Below are 19,544 nucleotides of genomic sequence, written 5' to 3' on the forward strand. Positions count from 1 at the left end.
TTTTGAGGCAAGAGTGCTACATATGAGGAAACAAAACCAAGAGGTTCAGCCCCGTGCTTGGGGCCACCTCCCTACAAAGCAGCAGAGCAAGGATTCCACATTAGCCCAGTGTCCGGGACTCCTAAGACTCAGTCCCTGCCCCCGACCCCTCTACTGGAGCACGTCAGGATCGGCGATCTGCTGGGAACAGTGAGCTCAGGGACTCCTCCAGCTGCAGGGATGGGGCAAGCACAAGGTCTTTTCTTACACTGGGGTGGCTAGTCAGGAGTAGCTCAGAGTAGAGAAAACACACATATAAACAAAATAATGAAATAAATGTATAATAAAAACAGAAGAGTGTCAGTGACTAGGGTGCTATTTGTTCTGTTGAAAGAGCAAGATGATTCCACAAAGCAGATTTTAAAGATCAACAGTATACACAATATGATTAACCTTGCCTATACTTAGGGCTTCCCTGGTGGCTCAGCAGTAAAGAATTCACCGGCCATGCAGAAGCCATGGGTTCAATCCCTGGGTTGGGAAGATCCCCTGGAGGAGGAAATGGCAACCCACTCCAATATTCTTGCCAGGAAAATCCCATGGACAGAGGAGCCTGGCAGGCTACAGTCCATGGGGTCACAAAGAGTTAGATACCACTGAGGGACTGAGCATGCCTATACTTAATAAAGAGCAACAGTCAAATTAAAAACAATATTCTAGGAGGAGGTAATAAAAGGCAGTTATTATGTCTAGGCAATAATTCACTTATAACAATTTCCCATGGCTAGTACAACACTGTATCATTTCTCATTCACAGCTCTCACATATGTATCTAGAAAACAGGTCACAATCTCCTGGCTACAGTGCTTTTGAAGCTATTCTAAACCCACAGAACAGGGATCTCAACCACAAGGTGATTAGAAAGCAAACACCAAATGCTGGCACATCAGCTGAGGTCAGTAAACTATTTTTAAAATATAGAACAAACCAAGTCTTAGCCATTTCTGACTATTTGTCTGTTTTTAGCATCTAATCTGACATTGTCTTTACAAACATAAACACCTGGACAGGAGAACCTGAGAAGACGCTGGCACCAAAGATGCAGGTTTGGGGATTCTGCAGAGGTGAGATCTAAATGAGAGAAAGCTCCCAGCTCTGGCTTAGATTCAAACACTTGTCCTGCCACTAGCTGTGTGATAAGAAACAAATTATTTTTCTAAACCTCAGTTTTCTTAGCTGTAGAAAGGAAGAACATAGAATCTTCCTTTCTATGGAAAGGAAGAACATAGAATTCATGCCTGTTTAGGATGAAATAAGATATGTGGTCATCACTGAGCCTGATTCCAGAAGGAGGAAATGTTCCATTAAGGAAAGCTGACTGAGAAGGGATGGGACACGACGAGTGTCACGGGAAATTGCCCTGGTGCTAGGAGAGTGAGTATGCCTTAGAGCACCATAGGGGTGAGCTTATCCTACAGTACAGAGAAGACAGGACGGAAGATGGGGATGAAAAGGGAAACAACGGAGAACCTGATGGCCTGGGGGGCTCTCAGGAGTGAGGTGCCAGGCTGTCCTGGGGGGAAGTAGCAGCCTGGGCAGAGGGGCCTGGAGGACCCTGCTCTGAGCAGCAGTGTGGCCCCTGGACTCTTCCTCTGTAACAAAGGGGCTGAACTGGGTCATTTTTCGGAACCCTTCAGTTTTTAATCTTCTTTCTCTTTATAGATTTTGTTTTTAATTTTCATTTGTTTTTGGCTAGGCTGGGTCTTTGTTGCTGCATGCAGACTTTCTCTAGTTGCAGCACTCAGGTTTCTTATTGCAGTGGTTTCTCTTGTGGAGCATGGGCTCTTAGCGTGTGGGCTTCCGTAATTGTGGCACACAGGCTTAGCTGCCCTGCGGCATGTGGGATCTTCCCCAACCAGAGATCGAACTTGTGTCCCCTGCACCGGCAGGCGAATTCTTTACCACTGGACCATCAGGGAAGTCCCACAGATGTTTCTGAAAGGTAAAATTCTAAAGGATATTCTATTGAAAAATGAATAAATGGAAATATTAATACACTCATTTAGAAAAAGTGAACAAACAACATAGCCACTGAACTACGCCAAACTGCCTGGGCCAAACACTGACCAGCTATTGCAGATTTTTCACTTACACCTTAGGGATTTAAGGTTAACATCTTAACTTTCAGGTCTCTGCAAAAGCTGGACTAGTTCACGCCATGGGTCTTTAAATGAAGTTATGCATAATTATCTACAGAGCTCACAGTATATAACCTCGCTTCCCAGAAACAAAACCTTTCTTCCTGCTTTCTGTGTGAGTTCCAGCCCAGGACATAAAGGATGCTGGGCTGTGGTGGATCAAAGCCACCAGTCCAGTGCATGGAAAGGGAGGCCAGCTCCTCAGAACTCAGCACACAAATCCACTGATGAGAAGACCCACCTTAATGATAAAGAATGAGGAGTGTAACTCCAGCCACAGAGAGAAAAACTCCTGGCAGAGTCAGGAATCGTCATTATTTGTCAGCTTAGAAAGACCTATCTCATATCGTAGGCAGAAACTGCTCAGGGCCACAGTGGCAATTTTTTCACTTACTCCTAGAATCTTCACAGCCTTGAAAACAGAAAAATGGCAAGGGAAGCTCTAACCTAGAGGGTGATAGAAAAACATAGCTCTATTCCCTTATGCAGACATTAGGGAACCCATTCCTAAATGCTCAAGTGAACTAGGAAGTGCACATGAAAGTTAGCCACAGGTCAATTATAACCAGATTCCTACAAACAATTAAATTTCTTTAAAATAAATAAACAAAAACAACCTCAAGATCAACGGCATCAGTATTAAGAGAAACCATTTACAAAAATTGCTTGAATTCCTATTCAGAAGAATTTAAGTGCAGAAATGACTGCTTCCCCTCCTCAGGGCTCAGTAACCTTAACCTTGATGATTTTTGATGAGTAATTTTTAGGCTGTGTAAACAATAGTGCATTATTCTTTCTGGCTGCAATGATAAAGTAATGGAACAAAGAAAATCAAAGAGGCACACAGCAAAGCATGCAAGACTACAGAGGTGGGAAGGCTTCTGAGTGACTGCTCTTTTATCTAGAAACCTCAGCCAAGAACAAAGTGAGTGACTAAGAAATAAGCAACGAGGCTTTGGGCAACCCCAGTAGTGCCTCCAGCTACAGCCCTGCAGAACCAAGAAGCCTCGCCCTGAGCCTGAGAGGCTTAGCCTCCTCACTATTCTGGATTTCTCAGTCTAACAACAGGTCTGAAAGAACAAAGGAAAAAGACTGTACGATTTCAAAACACAGCAGCAGCAGAAGAGAGCCTGACTGTGGAAGACTACCAAACTTGGCAAATACGACACAAACCAAAGACCTCAAACTCGAAAACAGTCCCAAAAAATTCTGTGTGATGGCCGCCAGCATGGTAACTCAGAGGCATCAGTGAAGTCAGACTGGAGAACACATGAAAACGAGTATCTCACTAGTGACATGGTTGGGGGAAGAAGAGGAAGGGGAGAAAAATTTAGAGCCATCCTTCCCCCAAATCCTTGAAGAACCAGTATTCCAAAGTACTGGAGTAGGCTGGAACACTTCTGGCTTCCCAAGCGGCGCAGTGGTAAAGAACCCACCTAACAGTGCAGGAGACCAAGACCAAGGTTTGATCCCTGGGTCAGGAAGATCTCCTGCAGAAAGGAATGGCAATTCATTCCAGTATTCTTGCCTGGGAAATCCCATGGAAAGAGGAGCCTGGCAGAGCTACAATCCAGGGAGCCAAAAAAGTCGAACATGACTGAGCACGCGTGCGTGTACACACACACACACACAAGCTGGAATACACACCCAATCCATTCTATGGTCAAGGAGGAAGCTAACCAAAGGCAGGGCGGCAAGACAGGCAAGGGTGGGCAGGCGGTGTAGTGATATAAGAAGCTCTGCGAGTGACTGGCTATGGGAAAATGTCTGTCTCCTAGAGAAGAGAACTGGCCAGGGCAGAGCTGAAGGACAGGAAATGGAAGAGACAGCAGAGACTTTAGAAAGCAACAGCTTCAAAGGTAGCCAGGGCTGACCCCAGGCCACTGGAGACCAGATCTACCAGCAGCACAAGACCTTGCCCTCAGCAGCCCCTGAGGGGCAGGCTGGGACCATCTAGGGTAGAGCCAAGGAAGAAATACTCAGCAACCTGACAGGTCAGAATAAGTCAGTTAACATGGTTAACCACAGATGATAATCTATGGTTATCTATAGATTCTATAGATAATCTATGATAATCTATAACCATAGATGATAATTCTCTCATCTAAATAAATATATTCTTTGTACAAAGAAAGCCAAATACATGGTATGTTATGCCAATATAAATATGACAGTATTTTATAAATCAAATATCCTAGGATTTTACAGAAATATCACAGTCACTACTATAATATTTTTACATTCTCAAGATGATAACGTTCACACTTAAATCTAAGTAAATTATAACTGATAGAAAGGGGAAGGAAATAAATTATTACAGAAAATTAAAAATAAGTACTACAATTTATTTTAGTAACACTGTATACAATAGTAAAACCCAGCTGTTGGGGGCTGAAAAACAACCACCAGAAGACCTCCACATCAAACCCTGGCAACATGCAACTGCAACGCTATTTGAGAAAAAGGTCTTTACAGACAAGACTGTGATGAAGTTAAGGATTTTAAGATGAGAAGACAATTCTAGATTATTCAGGTGGGCCCAATATTCAATGACCAGCATCCTTACAAAAAGAGGGGCCGTGGAAAAACATGGGACAGAGAAGACCTAGATACACAGAGAAGATGGCAAAGTGAACGCAAGAGAAAGAGTGACCACCGGCCCCACAGAGCTCGAAGCCACTCGGTGCTGGAGGAGGCACAGAATGATTCTCCCTGAGGAGCTGGAGGGAAGCATGGCCTAACTGATACCCTGATTTTGAACTTCTGGGCTCCAGAACTGTGAGAAATCTGTTGCTTTAAGTTCCAAAGTTTACGGTACTCAATTTGCCAGAGCAGCCACAAGAAACAACTACACTGACCTTCAGACTTTGGGGTAAAAAAATTAATCTAGGAGAGCTGAGGGAAAAAAAAAAGTTATTCTGAAATGTATTTCAAACTAGTATTAAGAAACACACATACTAGTACAAACACTATAAATCTTAACATTCTACATTTCAGAAGTTATGTTAATATATGAGCCCTTTTAAAACTCTTGGGCCTACTTTGTTCTAAGATTAAACGCTTACTTAGATTTCAACACTCATCAAATGCTCTCCCATAAGGGCTTTGCAAAGAGCAAGGACTCCATCACATTTATTGCTGAATAAATAAATGAGTGAATGATTGCATTAAAGCCTCTTCTTCAATGTAAAAGGACTAAGGGCTTTTATCTTGACTTGCTAAATACTTACCATATTGATATTAATGCTTCATACAGGTTCACAGGTGCTAAAATTCCAACTGACTGATGTTATAGTAGACATTTTTCAAACCACCACAGAAGCCTCAAAACATTTTATCAGTATTTAGCACAGAAAAAAAATCTTATGAGACAGAAATTTTTTTAAATTAGCAAAGGAACTTTCTAACTTTGGCCAAACCAAAGTAAAAGCTTTTGTTTGCTGAGACCCTGGGAGGACAGAGGGATACATGCAGTCAGGTGGCAGCAGGAAGGGTTTTCAATTGGCTGAACAGCGAGTCTCCCAAAGTGCAGATTCTCAAGACGACTGCCACGAGGCGCTGGGCTCGAGTCGGACTATCCTCATAGTCCGACACATAAAGTTTAAAACGTGCATTCGGCAGTGTGCTTAATAAACTGCAGGTGTTAACTTCTCTCACAGAATTGTTACAAAGATCAAATGAAATCATTCATAAGAAGCACTTAAATTTTCACCTAACATATAAGCACTTAACCAACAAGTACATTTTAATTTTATTACAGCTTATTAATATTGTTGTTATTAATGACATCAGGCAGCTGACCAATAGCTGATACCTAGTAAAATGAGAGTAACAGTGATAAACTTAAGGTTCGATGTCTGGTTGAAAATTCAGTCAAAAAGCTGAGTGGGGGAGAGAATGGCTTAGCAAAGGCATTTGCCCGCAGAAAAATGAAATAAGACAAAGACAAAACACAAGGGAAAAAAAAAAGCACATGATGCGTACACTTTCATAAAAGCTTACTGCACCAAGGCAAGCTTTCAGGGTAACTGAGGAGAACGTCTTGTCACCACATGCTGATCCAATCTGGCAAGTACTGCTTTAGTGTACATGCCACACTTTAAAAGACATACAGACAGAGCTGACCACAGGAGAAATAAAATGGTTATGAACAAAAATGGTTATATACATACACGCATATAAAACTACACCATGGACAGAGGATGAGATGGTTAACTAATATCACAACTCAATGAACACGAATTCAAGCAAACTCCAGGAGATAGTGGAGTACAGGGAAGCCGGGCATGCTGTAGTCCATGGGGTCACAGAGTCAGACACAATATAGTGAATGAACAACAAATGCTGATAATCAGTTGAAAAGGTCTTGATTATATGAGAAAACGTCAATTACATGGTCTTTTTCTGCATCTTTATTTCTACTATCATTAACAATATGAGTAAGATTCCAATATCCTGCTATGACATAAATAAAACACTAGAAAAGGTGCTTGTCAAAACTGATTTACATAAGGTGTTCTTAAAACTTATTGGAAATAATCAGATGAAATTATTGGATTTCCATAAAAAGCAAGCATGTAGCATATAAACTAATACTCTTCTCATCCAAAATCCTGACAGAACAAAACTACCACCCTCCAACCAAGTAATGGTGACTAATCCGAATGGAGAATAATAAAAAGAGGAGAATTTAAGTAAAGGATGTGAATGTGGAATCAATTTAGGAGAATCCTGATCATATAATTTGTGTGCTTAGTCACTCAGTCATGTCTTTTGGACTCTCTGCAACCTCATGGACTGTAGCCTACCAGGCCCCTCTGTCCATGGGAATTCTCCAAGAAAGGATACTGGAGTGGGTGGCCATTCTCTTTTCCAGGAGATCTTCCCAACTCAGGGATAGAACACAGGTCTCCCGCACTGCAGGCGGATTCTTGACTGTCTGAGCCTCCAGACAAATGATAATAAAAGGGCCTTTTGGCAGTGCATTATTTGGGAGCTGGGTAATACTCAACATCCATTTAAGTCTGGAGCACTGCAAAGCTAATTCAGGGCCAAGTGCTTCAGTGAAGTCCATTTATAAAGAACAAACAGAAAATCTCTGAGAGAAGTTTTACAGACTTAAACCTTTTAAAATGAAAGAGAGGAACATGAAAATGATTCTGAATGTAGGCTTACTCTGCTGTGCCAACTTTACAACACCAAGCTCTGGGTGATGTGACTTGGACCTGAACCTGATTTACTTATTCCATGATTCAACAAATATTTAGTGTCTATCTCCACCATGTACCAGGCATTGGGTTATATAGCTCAGAAAACAAAAATGATTAATACTCAATGGTTAACAAATAGTGGTATTTATAGATCAGAGATAAAAACTAACTATTAAGCGATTGGAAGCCTTTAATCCTCTGTTGAAGGAGATGTGGGTGTGCATAAATAAGTAAACAAACACATACATACTCTCGTGAATATGTAAAAAGCTTAATCCAAATGTCTAACAGCCATCCATATTTCAGGGAATAAAACTGTCCAGGCAAAGGTGAAATCTTTGCTGCATGATTATAAATTTTACTTATAGTGAACATATATATGTTTAGTATTAGTGAAAGTAAACATAAGCATGCAAATAAGTTTCTGAGAAAGAGAAGTCAAAGAATCTGAATTTTATCAGGAAATGGGAAAGATATCTGAGCTCAAAGAATAAAATCCAATATCAATTTAGTATAAATAAGTCAGAATGGTATCTTCCAGGAAAACTTACTCAAACTATGGGGCTCTGCTATAGCTTCCAAGCGTAAATATAAAGGTCTATTCTGTATTAATAAGAGATCAAATAAATGTAAGCATTTCAAGATGGCTGAATTAATCTCATTAGAATACTATGGGCCATTTATACGTTTCACAGCAATTATGTTTAAGAGTTACATATAAGCTAAATGGGTACAGATAAGCCTAAATAAAACTGCATATAAGGCTTCCCTGGTGGCTCAGTGGTAAAGAATCCACCTGCCAATGTAACAGACACAGGTTTGACCCCTATTCCTGGAAGATCCCACATGCTGTGGAGCAACTAAGGCTGTGCACCACAACTACTGCGCCCCTGCTGCAGGGCCCATACTCTGCAACAGAGAAGCTGCAACAATGAGAAGGCCATATACCACGACTAGAGTAGCCCCTGCTCACCACAACCAGAGAAAAGACTGTGCAGCAAGGAAGACACGCACAGCCAAAATAAAAAAATAATTAAAAAGTATTTTAATTAAAAGAAAACTCCTTAAAGAGAAACACATAGAAATATTTCTATCTCCATCTTTCAGAGAGAGCATCATTGCTTTGTCATATTTTAACATATTATTTAACATGCTATGTAAGTTTATAAATAAAACAATTCTGCATTTTTAGGCATTCACAATTTAAAATAAAATAGTAAAACATAATAAAACATATTATGAGCAATGAAGAATTGATGCCTTCGAACTGTGGTGCTGGAGAAGACTATTAAGAGAGTCCCTTGGACAGCAAGGAGATCAAATCAGTCAATCCTAAAGGAAATCAACTCTGAAATACTCATTGGAAGGACTGATGCTAAAGCTGAAACTCCAATACTTTGGCTGACCTGATGTGAAGAGCTGACTCACTGGAAAAGACCCTGATGCTGGGAAAGATTAAAGGCAAGAGGAGAAGAGGGTGACGGAGGATGAGATGGTTGGATGGCATCACAGACTCAAAGGACATGAGTTAGAGTAAACTTCAGGAGTTGGTGATGGACAGGGCAGCCTGGCATATTGCAGCCCATGGGGGTCGCAAAGAGTAGGACACAACTAAGTGACTGAACAACAACAAAAACGTATTTTTGCTGACATCCCTTAAGAAGTATGCCCACAGCTACTAAGAATACCCTCTTGTAGTAAGAGAGGCCAACGTGTTTATTACGTATTCTTCCTTTATATCAGTACAAAACTTCTTTAAGAAGTAAAAAGATAAGAAATACATATTAATGGTAATGAGCAAACAAAGAACCGTGTACCTAACTATTTTGCAAGTTCACCACTGAATCAAAAGTAACATTGTGTGGCCATAAAAGTAATAATATATTAACTACTTCTGTGATTCTCCAATGACACTAGTTCTGCTTTAAAAAAGTAAGTGGCTCAAGTTTCATATCACCTGAGAATCATCTGCACTGTTAAAATGGACTAAACACTCCAAACAAAAGGTAGAGCTTGCCAGAAGGAATAAAAAAGCAAGAAACAACTAGAAAGCTAAAGTCCACAGAAGAGGTACTTTAAACAAACAAACAAAAGGATTCAAAGTAAGAAGCTGGAAGAAGACACACCACATGCAGACAAGAGGCATAAGAAAGCTAGAGCACTGTATGAATTTCGGACAAAACTGAATTTAAGACAAAGGGTATCACTAGGCACAAAAAGGACTGTACCAAAAGGGGAACAGGCTTAGTACATGGAGCAAGGTCAGTATTAGAAATGTTCATGCACCTAGTGATACAGTTCCCACAAACATGAAGCAAAACTAACAGAGACAAAGGAGAAAGAACCAAATTCACGATCACAGTGAAAGACTTTAATACATCTGTCAGTAACTGACAACACAATTAGATAAAAGAATGGATGTCCCTGGTGGTTAAGAATCCACCAGGCAACAGGAGTTTGACCCCTGGTCCGGGAAGATCCCACAAGCTGCGAAGCAAGCTCACCATGTTCTAGGGCCTTGCTCCACAACAAGAGAGTCACCGCAACGAGAAGCCCACATACCACAACGAGAAAGCAGCACCCACTCTGTGCAACTAGAGGAAAGTCGGCACACAGCAGAAAAGACCAGCACAGTCAAAGCTAAAACAAATAAATGAGGCAGAGAAGATCTGAGTGATAATATCAACGGCCCCAAAGAAACTGACAACTATAAAACAGTACAACTAATAACTGCAAAATAAAAGTTCATTACATGGAACATTCACAAGATAAATCACATGCTGAGACAAGAACCAAGTCTCAGATCTCAACAGATTGAAATCTCACTGGGTACTCTTTGATCACAACAGAACTAAATTAGAAATCAATAACATTCCAAAAGGAGAGAAGGAGAGAGGGAAAAAGAATCCTAAGTCCATGCTAATTATACAATTTAATTCTACATAATCCACAGGTAAAAGAAGAAATCACACATAAAAAAATTTTTTTTATTTTAACTAAAAGGCAATAGAAGAACAACAAATTGAATTTGTGTCAGTTATTTAAGACCCCAACTTAGGAAGCTAGGGGAAAAAATATTCAAATTAACCCAAAATAAGTGGAAAAGAAATAACAGAAGATCGAGAGATCAGTGAAATAGAAAACAACAGAGGGGGGGGAAAAATCAATGAAACCAAACACTACTTATCCAAAAAGATCAATAATATTGATAAACCTCTATTAAGAATTACTAAGAAGAGAGGAGACGCACTCTGCTTTGCCTTCTTTGTGCTGCCCTTACCACTGTCTGGAGAACTTTCTGTCCCCTGGGCACAATGGCAACTCTTACGGAAAAACTGATTGCACCAGTTGCAGAAGAAGAGGGAACGGTTCCAAACAATAAGATCACTGTAGAGGGTACTGGACAAGTCAGTATGGTATTAACCATCAGCATTCTGGGCAAGTCTCTGACTGATGAGTTTGCTCTTGTGGATGTTTTGGAAGATAAACTCAAAGGAGAAATGATGGACCTGCAGCACAAGAGCTTATTCCTTCAGACACCAAAAATCGTGGCAGACAAAGATTACTCTGTCACTGCCAATTCCAAGATCGTGGTGGTAAGTGCAAGAGTTCACTAGTAAGAGGGGGAGAGGCACCTGAATCTGGTGCAAAAGAACATTAATGTCTTCAAGCTCATCACTGCTCAGATTGTGAAGTACAATCCCAACTACATCATCATTGTGGTTTCCAACCCAGCAGACATTCTCACATATATTACCTGGAAACCAAGTGGATTACCCAAGCACTGTGTGATCGCAAGTGGATGTAATCTGGATTCTGCTATATTTCGCTGTCTTACGGCTGAAAATTAAAAGATGCTTCCTCCTTGGAAGAAAAGCTATTACCAACCTAGTGAAGTGAAGTCACTCAGTTATGTCTGACTCTTTGCGACCCCATGGACTGTAGCCTACCAGGCTCCTCTGTCCATGGGATTTTCCAGGCAATAGTACTGGAGTGGATTGCCAACCTAGACAGCATACTAAAAAGCAGAGATATTAGTTTGCCAACAAAGGTCTGTCTAGTCAAAGCTGTGGTTTTTCCAGTAGTCGTGTATGGATGTGAGAGTTGGGCTATAAAGGAAGCTGAGTGCCAAAGAATAGCTTGATGAATTCATAGGCACTCTCAACTACCATCTTATGCACTTCCTTCCAGTTTTCACTATCATTGTCTATTCCCATTTCTGGATTCACTTCCTGGAGAGAAACACCTGCCACATTCACTCCACTCCACACAGCCACGCTTGAGTCACCATGTTCTCCCAGAATCCATCTGTGGCAGCTGCTGAGATGAATGCCAAGTTTTTCAGCCATCAGTTCGGTTCAGTCACTCAGTTGTGTCCAACTCTTGGCAACCCCATGGACTGGAGCATGCCAGACTTCCCTGTCCATCACCAACTCCTAGAGCTTACTCAAACTCATGTCCATCAAGTTGGTGATGCCATCCAACCATCTCATCCTCTGTCGTCCCCTTTTCCTCCTGCCTTCAATCCCTCCCAGCATCAGAGTCTTTTCCAATGAGTCAACTCTTCACATGAGGTCGCCAAAGTATTGGAGTTTCAGCTTCAGCATCAGTCCTTCCAATGAACACCCAGGACTGATCTCCTTTAGGATGGACTGGTTGGATCTCCTTGCAGTCCAAGGGACTCTCAAGAGTCTTCTCCAACACCACAGTTCAAAAGCATCAATTCTTTGGCGCTAAGGACCCAACAAACACAATCAGCTCTATATCATTGCTTTTACACTTGATTCCGGACACCCTGGGCTTGAAATAAAGATACCATACTGCTGTGCCCTATACGGTACTGCACAGTAAACAAAAGCACAGTCACTTGCGGAGTGACTGTACATGACAATGTACACCAGACACCAAACTAACTTACACAACTGGACATGCAAACACATGCTTGCATCTTTGAAAGTTTGCTACTTGAAGGTTCCTATGCAGGAGACTTACTGTATGAACCTGGTTTCAGTAACACTTTTTAACTTTTCATTAAAAAAAATGTAGTCCCAAATGGCTACACTGTCAATTCTATCAAACATTTAACAATAAAGATCAATCCTTTATAAATTATTTAAGAGAAAGGAAAAGAGGAGGAGGAACTATTTCCCAACTAATTTTTTAAATCAGTATTACTCTGATATTAAAACCAGACAAAGGTATTACAAAGGAAGATGACTACAGCTCACTGTCCGTCATGAACACAAAGGCGACAGTTTTTAACAGTAAATTGAATCCAATAGTACATAATACCCAAGCAGGATTTAATCTAGGAACATAGTCGGTTTAAAGTCTGAAATTAATTAATGTAATTTACCAAACTAACAAAAAAAGTATAACAACCTATGATCATCTCAACAGATACACAAGAAAAAAATAGCATCTGACAAAATTCAATGTTCATTCATGGTAAAAACCTTAACAAACTTAGATACAAAAGGGGACATTCTCAGCTTGTTTAAATAACAAAAAAAATCCTACACTGCACATAACAGTGAACAACTGAGTGTTTTTTCTTTAAGATGAGAAAGAAAGCAAATATGTCTATTCTCATCATTTCTATCCAGTACTGTATTGGAGATTCAAGCAAGTGTAATAAAGCACAAAAAAAGAAATAAAACACATAAATCAGAAAGAGGTAATGCTGTCTTTGTTGCAGATGACATGACATTGTGCACATGGAACATCCTAAGGAACTACCAGAAAGCTACTAGTGCTAACCTTGCATTCTTTGTATAATACAAGGTCATCACATAAAAACTGACTGTATTTCTATCCTATCAATGAACATTTAGAGAATGAAATTAAAAAATACAATTTTATTAACAATAGAATCTTCAAACAATAACTACTTAAGGGATAAATTTTACAAAATAAGTGTAAAACTTGCACAATGAAAACTACAATATCTCAAAGAAATTAAAGAACACTTTTTTTCCCCCCAAATGGAGAGATACTATTATCAAGTTCATGGATTGGAAGATTCAAATTGTTAAGGTATCAATTCTTCCTAAATTGATTCATACATCCAATGCAATCTCAATCAAAATAACATCAAAGCCTTTTTTTAAAACAGAAGCTAGCAAGCTGATTCTAAAACTTACATGAAAACGTAAATTACCTAAAACAGCCAAAGTAATCTTGAAATCAAGTAGAAAATAGGAAGATATATCCCCTGGGTTCTTATAAAACTATAGCATTAAAAATAGTGAAGTACTAGAAAAAAGAGAGATGTCACATCAGTGAAACAGAATAGGATCTTAAAAAATCAAACACATACAAAGAGTGGTTGTTCAATAAAAGCATGAAGGCAATTAAATGACCAAAGACTATTTCCAAAAAACCTGGCTGTACAACTGGCCTTGGTGTGGAAAAGAAAGAATTTTCACCTCTACCTCGTATCACATGTAAAATTACTTTGAAATGAATCTAAGAACTAAAACTTCAAAAGAAAGCATAGAAACAAACCTTGTAATCACGAGATGATCAAAGAAATTTTCATTAAAAAAAAAATGATGCACCAGATTTTAGCAAAATTACATACTTTTTGATAGTCATACCACGGGAGGAAATATTTACAATACATGTATCAAAGCATTTTTATCTTCAATATGAAAATAATTCTTACAACTAAATTGTACTAAAGGCCAAATAATACAATTTTTTAAATTGGGCAAGAGATATCCTCCCAAAAAGCTATACAAATGGGCTTGAACACATATAAAGATGCTCAACATTACCTACTGTCAGGAAATTTAAATTAAAAACCTCAATGACATATCATTACATATCCATTAGAATGGCTAAAACTCAGAAGACTGAAGACATCAAGTCTTGTGGAGCATGCTGAAGAACTGAAATCCTAACACACTACTAACGGGAATGTAAAATGGCACAGCCACCGTGGAAACCTGCTTGATAACTTTCCTAAAAAGCTACCAGCACTGCCAGGTATTTACTCAAGAGAAATGAAAATACATGTCCTAAAAAAAAGACTTGTGTAATAATTCCTGATGGCCAAAAGCTTGGAAAAAAAACAAATATCCATCACCAGGGGAAAGGATAAAATACTACGGAGATCCACAGATTGGAATACTACTCAGCAATAAAAAAGGCATGCAACATACATCTACTATAAAATTACTGTGCTGAAAGAGTCCAAACCCCAAGTGTTACATACAATATTATTCTAATTCATGCAACATTCTAGAAAATGCAACTGATCTATAATGAGAAAAATGTATCAGTGCTTATCTAAGGCTAGTTTTGGAGATGCTAGAAATGATTTCTACCTTGAACACTGTAGTAGCTTCATTTGTATACACATTTAAAAAAAAAACTCATCAAATTGTATACTTTAAATGAGAGCAGTTTATTATACAAAAATTATACTCCAATAAATTTTTTTTAATATACACTAAAACTCTCATTTGGGAATAATGAAGAAAAAAGTCAAGTAATGCAGAGGAGCTTATATTTAAAAATAGGTCCATATAATGGTAATATGGAGAAGGAAATGGTAACCCACTCCAGTATTCTTGCCTGGAAAACCCTAGGGATAGAGGAGCCTGGTGGGCTACAGTCCACAGGGTCACGAAGAGTCAGACATGACTCAGCATGCACACTCATAATTATAATAAAGAACAAACAGTTCAAAAATGTTCTATTAGTGACTGCAGTTTTAAACTATTATTAAACTATTTATTTAGGGAATTGGTGATGGACAGGGGAGGCCTGGAGTGCTGCAGTCCATGGGGTTGCAAAGAGTTGGACACGACTGAGCGACTGAACTGAACTGAAATTCAAACAGTTCTATTGGGCTACTAAACATACTATGATGTAGCCGCACTGCAGATTCCATATACTTTAAATTTCTACACTGTCCTGGGAAACAGGAAATAGACACAGGTTTATTCTAAGTTGATAAAAGCTTTACATTGTTTTGACTCTATGCTATACTCTAAGAAATAATAAATACTTCTCACATGACAATGAATTAATCTTTTTAATTTATTACTTAACATAACTCAAAACCCTCTTATTCCAAGGAATGTGAAATAAACATTAACTTCTCTCAAGATTTTTCCAGTCACTTCACTTCTCATTAAAGAAAGTGCCTGCAACTAAAACGCTCCATGAACCAGTAGCACAAAAGTATAAAAATTAAAACAGCCACTAAATGTTTCCATTCATCATAAAATGAGCACACAACTCAGTCTTTTGATGGCTAAATGCACTTGTATTGCATAATCCGACACCTGAGCCACCCTGGGCTCGCCTAGGCAGGAAGAATTTCAAATGATGAGAAGGTAGCTTCACAGAAACAAAAACCATAAACCAAAACCCTCTGGCAATGCTTAAGAAAATTTCAGAAGGAACTTGCTACAAAGGACCACAGGCAAAAATAGCTCAAATTATTTCTGCACAAAAGTATGTTCCACAGGATCTTTAGATGGGTTGGAATAAGACAGAGAATAAATCAGATAATTCAGGAAGTGTCAAAAACAGACATTTAATTAAATACGGCAACATTTTTGTTACTCAAAATTCAACTGATCAGCATAAAGCTTTTATACCAAAACCCAACAGAAAACCAGCTCATTTCAAAGAGTGACTTTGAATATACACACATTTTTTAGGGTATTTTGAATTCACAGACATTCACAGCTACATCTGTTATAGCCACTGATGATGTTGTCATCATCTCTGAGTCTCAGTTTCTCATCTGTAAAACAATCTCAAAGGCCCCTCTGGCTCTATCACTGTATGTTCAGAATAAGGATTCCTTATAACCACAAAAGTTCTAAGTAGCAAACAGGTGAGAAAGTAAATGGGAATATGAAATCATTCACTTATTTAGAACATGGCATATGCCCAGCAAGGTGATTCAACCTCCAACATATAAGAGACTATTATAATGTTATGTAACACTCAAGAAACACAACTAGACCAGGAATAACAACCAGCTATGTCATTCAGATATCTACACGTTTCCCCAGCAACAAGCTGTACAGCAGAAAGATCCCTAAATTGGGGTCTGTTGCCAACTTTTTGGATTGTTGACAACAATCATACAAGTCACCTGGTCTCCCTGTGCTTCGGATTCTAATCTATTTAGAGACTGGAACAGATGACTGAAAGAAGTCCCTTCCAATTACAGTAACCTCTCAAGAAAAAGACAAACAAAAAGGGTGCTTAAATGACACTCAATCACGACCAAGAGCTGCTCAACCTCATGTTCAGTATCCTACGTAAGTATATAGAACCATGCAGACTCTTCGTGAACAGATCAGAAATCCATAAAAATTCATTATTACTTCAGATCTGATCATTCCACATTAATGAACACACAGGAGAAAAACTGTTTCAAGGAACTATATGACACACTCATTTTCCTGTACAGCTGCATAGGATATACTTTGAGGTCAAAAAGGAGTGTCCAAAGAAGTAAACTGGTTTCAGGAATCCTACTGCTAGAGGCGGCTCAAGCTGGGTTATTCCAAGCTGCTGTGGAGTCATAGGATTAAAGCAGATGACTGCTCACACAGGATATGTGATGCAACCAACTCAGTACCGTTATGCTCGTGGCTTACATTTTACTTTAGTTTTTTTAAATGATTACTATTATTTTTAATTTAACTTTTTTTATAAACATCTGAAATATTTACATTGTTCCAAAGCCAAATATATAGAAACCAAATTTGTTCAAAGAATATATTAAGGCTTGGAAAGCAGGGCCTCTGGATTTACATCTTAAGTGTATGACCATGGATTGTGACTCCACTGCTCTCAACTTACTTGCCTATGTCCACACAGTGGTAATAACAGAGCCTCCCTAAGAGGGGCGCTGTGAGGATTCAGTAAGATCACTGTGCCTACTACTGGGCTTGTGAGAGCTCAGTGAACTCTGACCACCATCACCGGCTCTTGGCAGAGGCTCACCACAGTACTGGAGCACAGACGCAGGTCACAAGGTGAACCTGGAGGTGCCATATCACTGGCAAGGTCAGGGAGCCCACCACTGGGACCACGACTCCCATCTTTCAAGCCCAGCAGTACCCCACAGCACTGCCTTCTGAGACTTCAGACCCCTTCATGGGCCATCATCACAGACTTCCTATGGCTGGCACAGGAGAAAGAAGAATTTGCTTCCCACCTAGAGAACTTCAAAGGTCTCACCGTATTTAGTGCGTTGAGGGTGGTGTCATCCCGCGAGGCCGCCACACAGCCATCTTCCGTGGAGCCTCCGTCACACATCCCAGCGAAGGCCGCCATGCTCCTGCGGAGACGGGAAGAGAACACAGCAGGGCAGACATTTCAGCCCTTGGTTCTCAGAGTGCAGCTCCAGCCCAGACCAAATATCACCACTATATGCACAATTAAGACAGAGTTCTCAGCCCTGTTTCTGCTCTCATCTTAAAAAAATTTTTTTAAGTTTCTCTGCAGTTGACTCCTTACTCACCAAGAAAAAGAAATGTTATTTTCATTCTATTCCATTTGTTTCTCTTCCCATGCTTATCAGTACTTAGACTTTAGTTTTGAGGGCATGAATAATCTAAAACCATCTGCCAGAATGGTCAGCTGGATTATAAACTTTTGAAAGGTCAGTCTCCAGAAAATATGTAAAACTGAATCCTTTGAAATTTTACTTAATCTGCCTCATGCTGTACATTAACCATCTCTAAGCAAACATGGAAGAGGTGAAAAAAACTCTTAGTAGTCACCCCTGCCCTGAAGACCCCATCTCTGCTGTAGCCTCCAAGTTACACTGCTGACCACACAGCAGCCAGAGTTACAATTCCATCACCACCTTGCTTCAACATTTCTGTTGCCTGTTGTTGATACTGCAGTGAGTGAGTCCCAGAAACCCCTGCAGACAAAGGAAGGCCCTGCCTGCACTGTGACATGTCTGGGACAGACGTGAACTTCTCATTTTGTAATTTAGGCATTTTCAGGTTAGCCTATATTCATATATTCATATAGGTAAGCCCTCAAAATGTAAAGTTTAGGTCAGATACCAATGAACAGCCATGGAGCAAAGAAATACGGAATGGGATTTTAAGATGCGCTGGATGAGCCAATTACTCAACTGTATTAAGAAGCGCTGATACTAGAATGTGTGACGTACGATGTTTTCTTCCTGAAAAGTTCTAAAATCTGAGTTGGGGCAAACACCAAGGAGGAAAAAAGTGACCTCACCATCAAAAGTTGTGTTTCTCCAGTAAGAAGGAGCAGGGCTCTAGTTACAGAGAGCATAACAAAACGTAAAGCCAGAGAATACCCAATATATAAACACAACTTCAGGGGAAAGGGGAAAGTTTACTGATCACTCATCGATTCAGAAAGCAGGAGGGTGTGGACTCCTATTACCTTGCTGCCCGCAAGTACATGAGGAGGTCACAGTCATTAACGCCAGGCATCCAGACCAGTTCCTCATGCTGGGTCACAGTGTCTCCATCGGGAGAAGGGAATGGTTGCAAGTCGGGCAGTTTGGCCTGTAAGACAGGGATGAAGAAGTCACAATCAAGGCATGTTCAAAGAGCTGCCTGTGCAGGCAGGCCTTGGGGACAGACACAGTAGCTAATTGAGCCTCTTTCTTTCGGCAGTACTGAAATAACTGAAAACTCATGAGTCACTGAAGCTGGCCCATCGCACACTCTGGGATCGTTTTACCGCAGGAGATTTCATAATGGACTTGATCTCTACTTAAGGAACTGCTAACAGTGTCAACGTAAAGTGGTGCCAGCATGGTCCACAGAGTGAAAAAGAAGTGGGCACATGTGAATAAAGAAGTATCAAAACAAAAAATGTTTTGGGAATAAGAGCTCCTTGATAAAGAAGGGAGAACTACACACATCCAATAAAACATGTTTACCTATATATATATATATGTCTCACCTAAGGATGTATACTAAAACAATGAGTGAACTACTCTGCAAACCAATGCTACTTTTAGGAGTCAAGATCAATGAGTCACGTATCAGTAGACATATTAATACAAAAAATCCATAAAGGTAACAACAATAAAATCAGGAGCACTAAATGATGGTGACAGAAATTGAATGAGCAGTGGTTCCAGGAAGAGAGGGCTGCTGGACGAGGGGTAGGCAGGAGCTTC

The 19,544-nt window shown here is 39.8% G+C and overlaps 1 protein-coding gene and 1 pseudogene across 13 annotated transcripts in view; one reads left to right on the top strand and one right to left on the bottom strand.

The window, feature by feature from the left end:
* Nucleotides 1–19,544, bottom strand: part of RERE (arginine-glutamic acid dipeptide repeats) — a 416,635-nt gene that overhangs the window by 101,816 nt on the left and 295,275 nt on the right. For all 13 annotated transcript variants that reach the window (XM_086344298.1, XM_086344297.1, XM_086344290.1 and 10 more), the window contains 2 exons: nucleotides 18,797–18,921; nucleotides 17,606–17,705 (listed from right to left, as the gene is read on the bottom strand). In XM_086344298.1, the coding sequence (XP_086200424.1) occupies nucleotides 17,606–17,705; nucleotides 18,797–18,921 (225 nt within the window). The remainder of the gene's footprint in view (nucleotides 1–17,605; nucleotides 17,706–18,796; nucleotides 18,922–19,544) is intronic.
* Nucleotides 10,600–11,238, top strand: LOC147356586 (L-lactate dehydrogenase B chain-like; annotated as a pseudogene).

This window comes from Bos grunniens, chromosome 16 (genome assembly GCF_055505025.1).
Source record: "Bos grunniens cultivar Pamir isolate PY7600 chromosome 16, Bosgru_T2T1.0, whole genome shotgun sequence".
Classification (NCBI taxonomy): domain Eukaryota; kingdom Metazoa; phylum Chordata; class Mammalia; order Artiodactyla; family Bovidae; genus Bos; species Bos grunniens.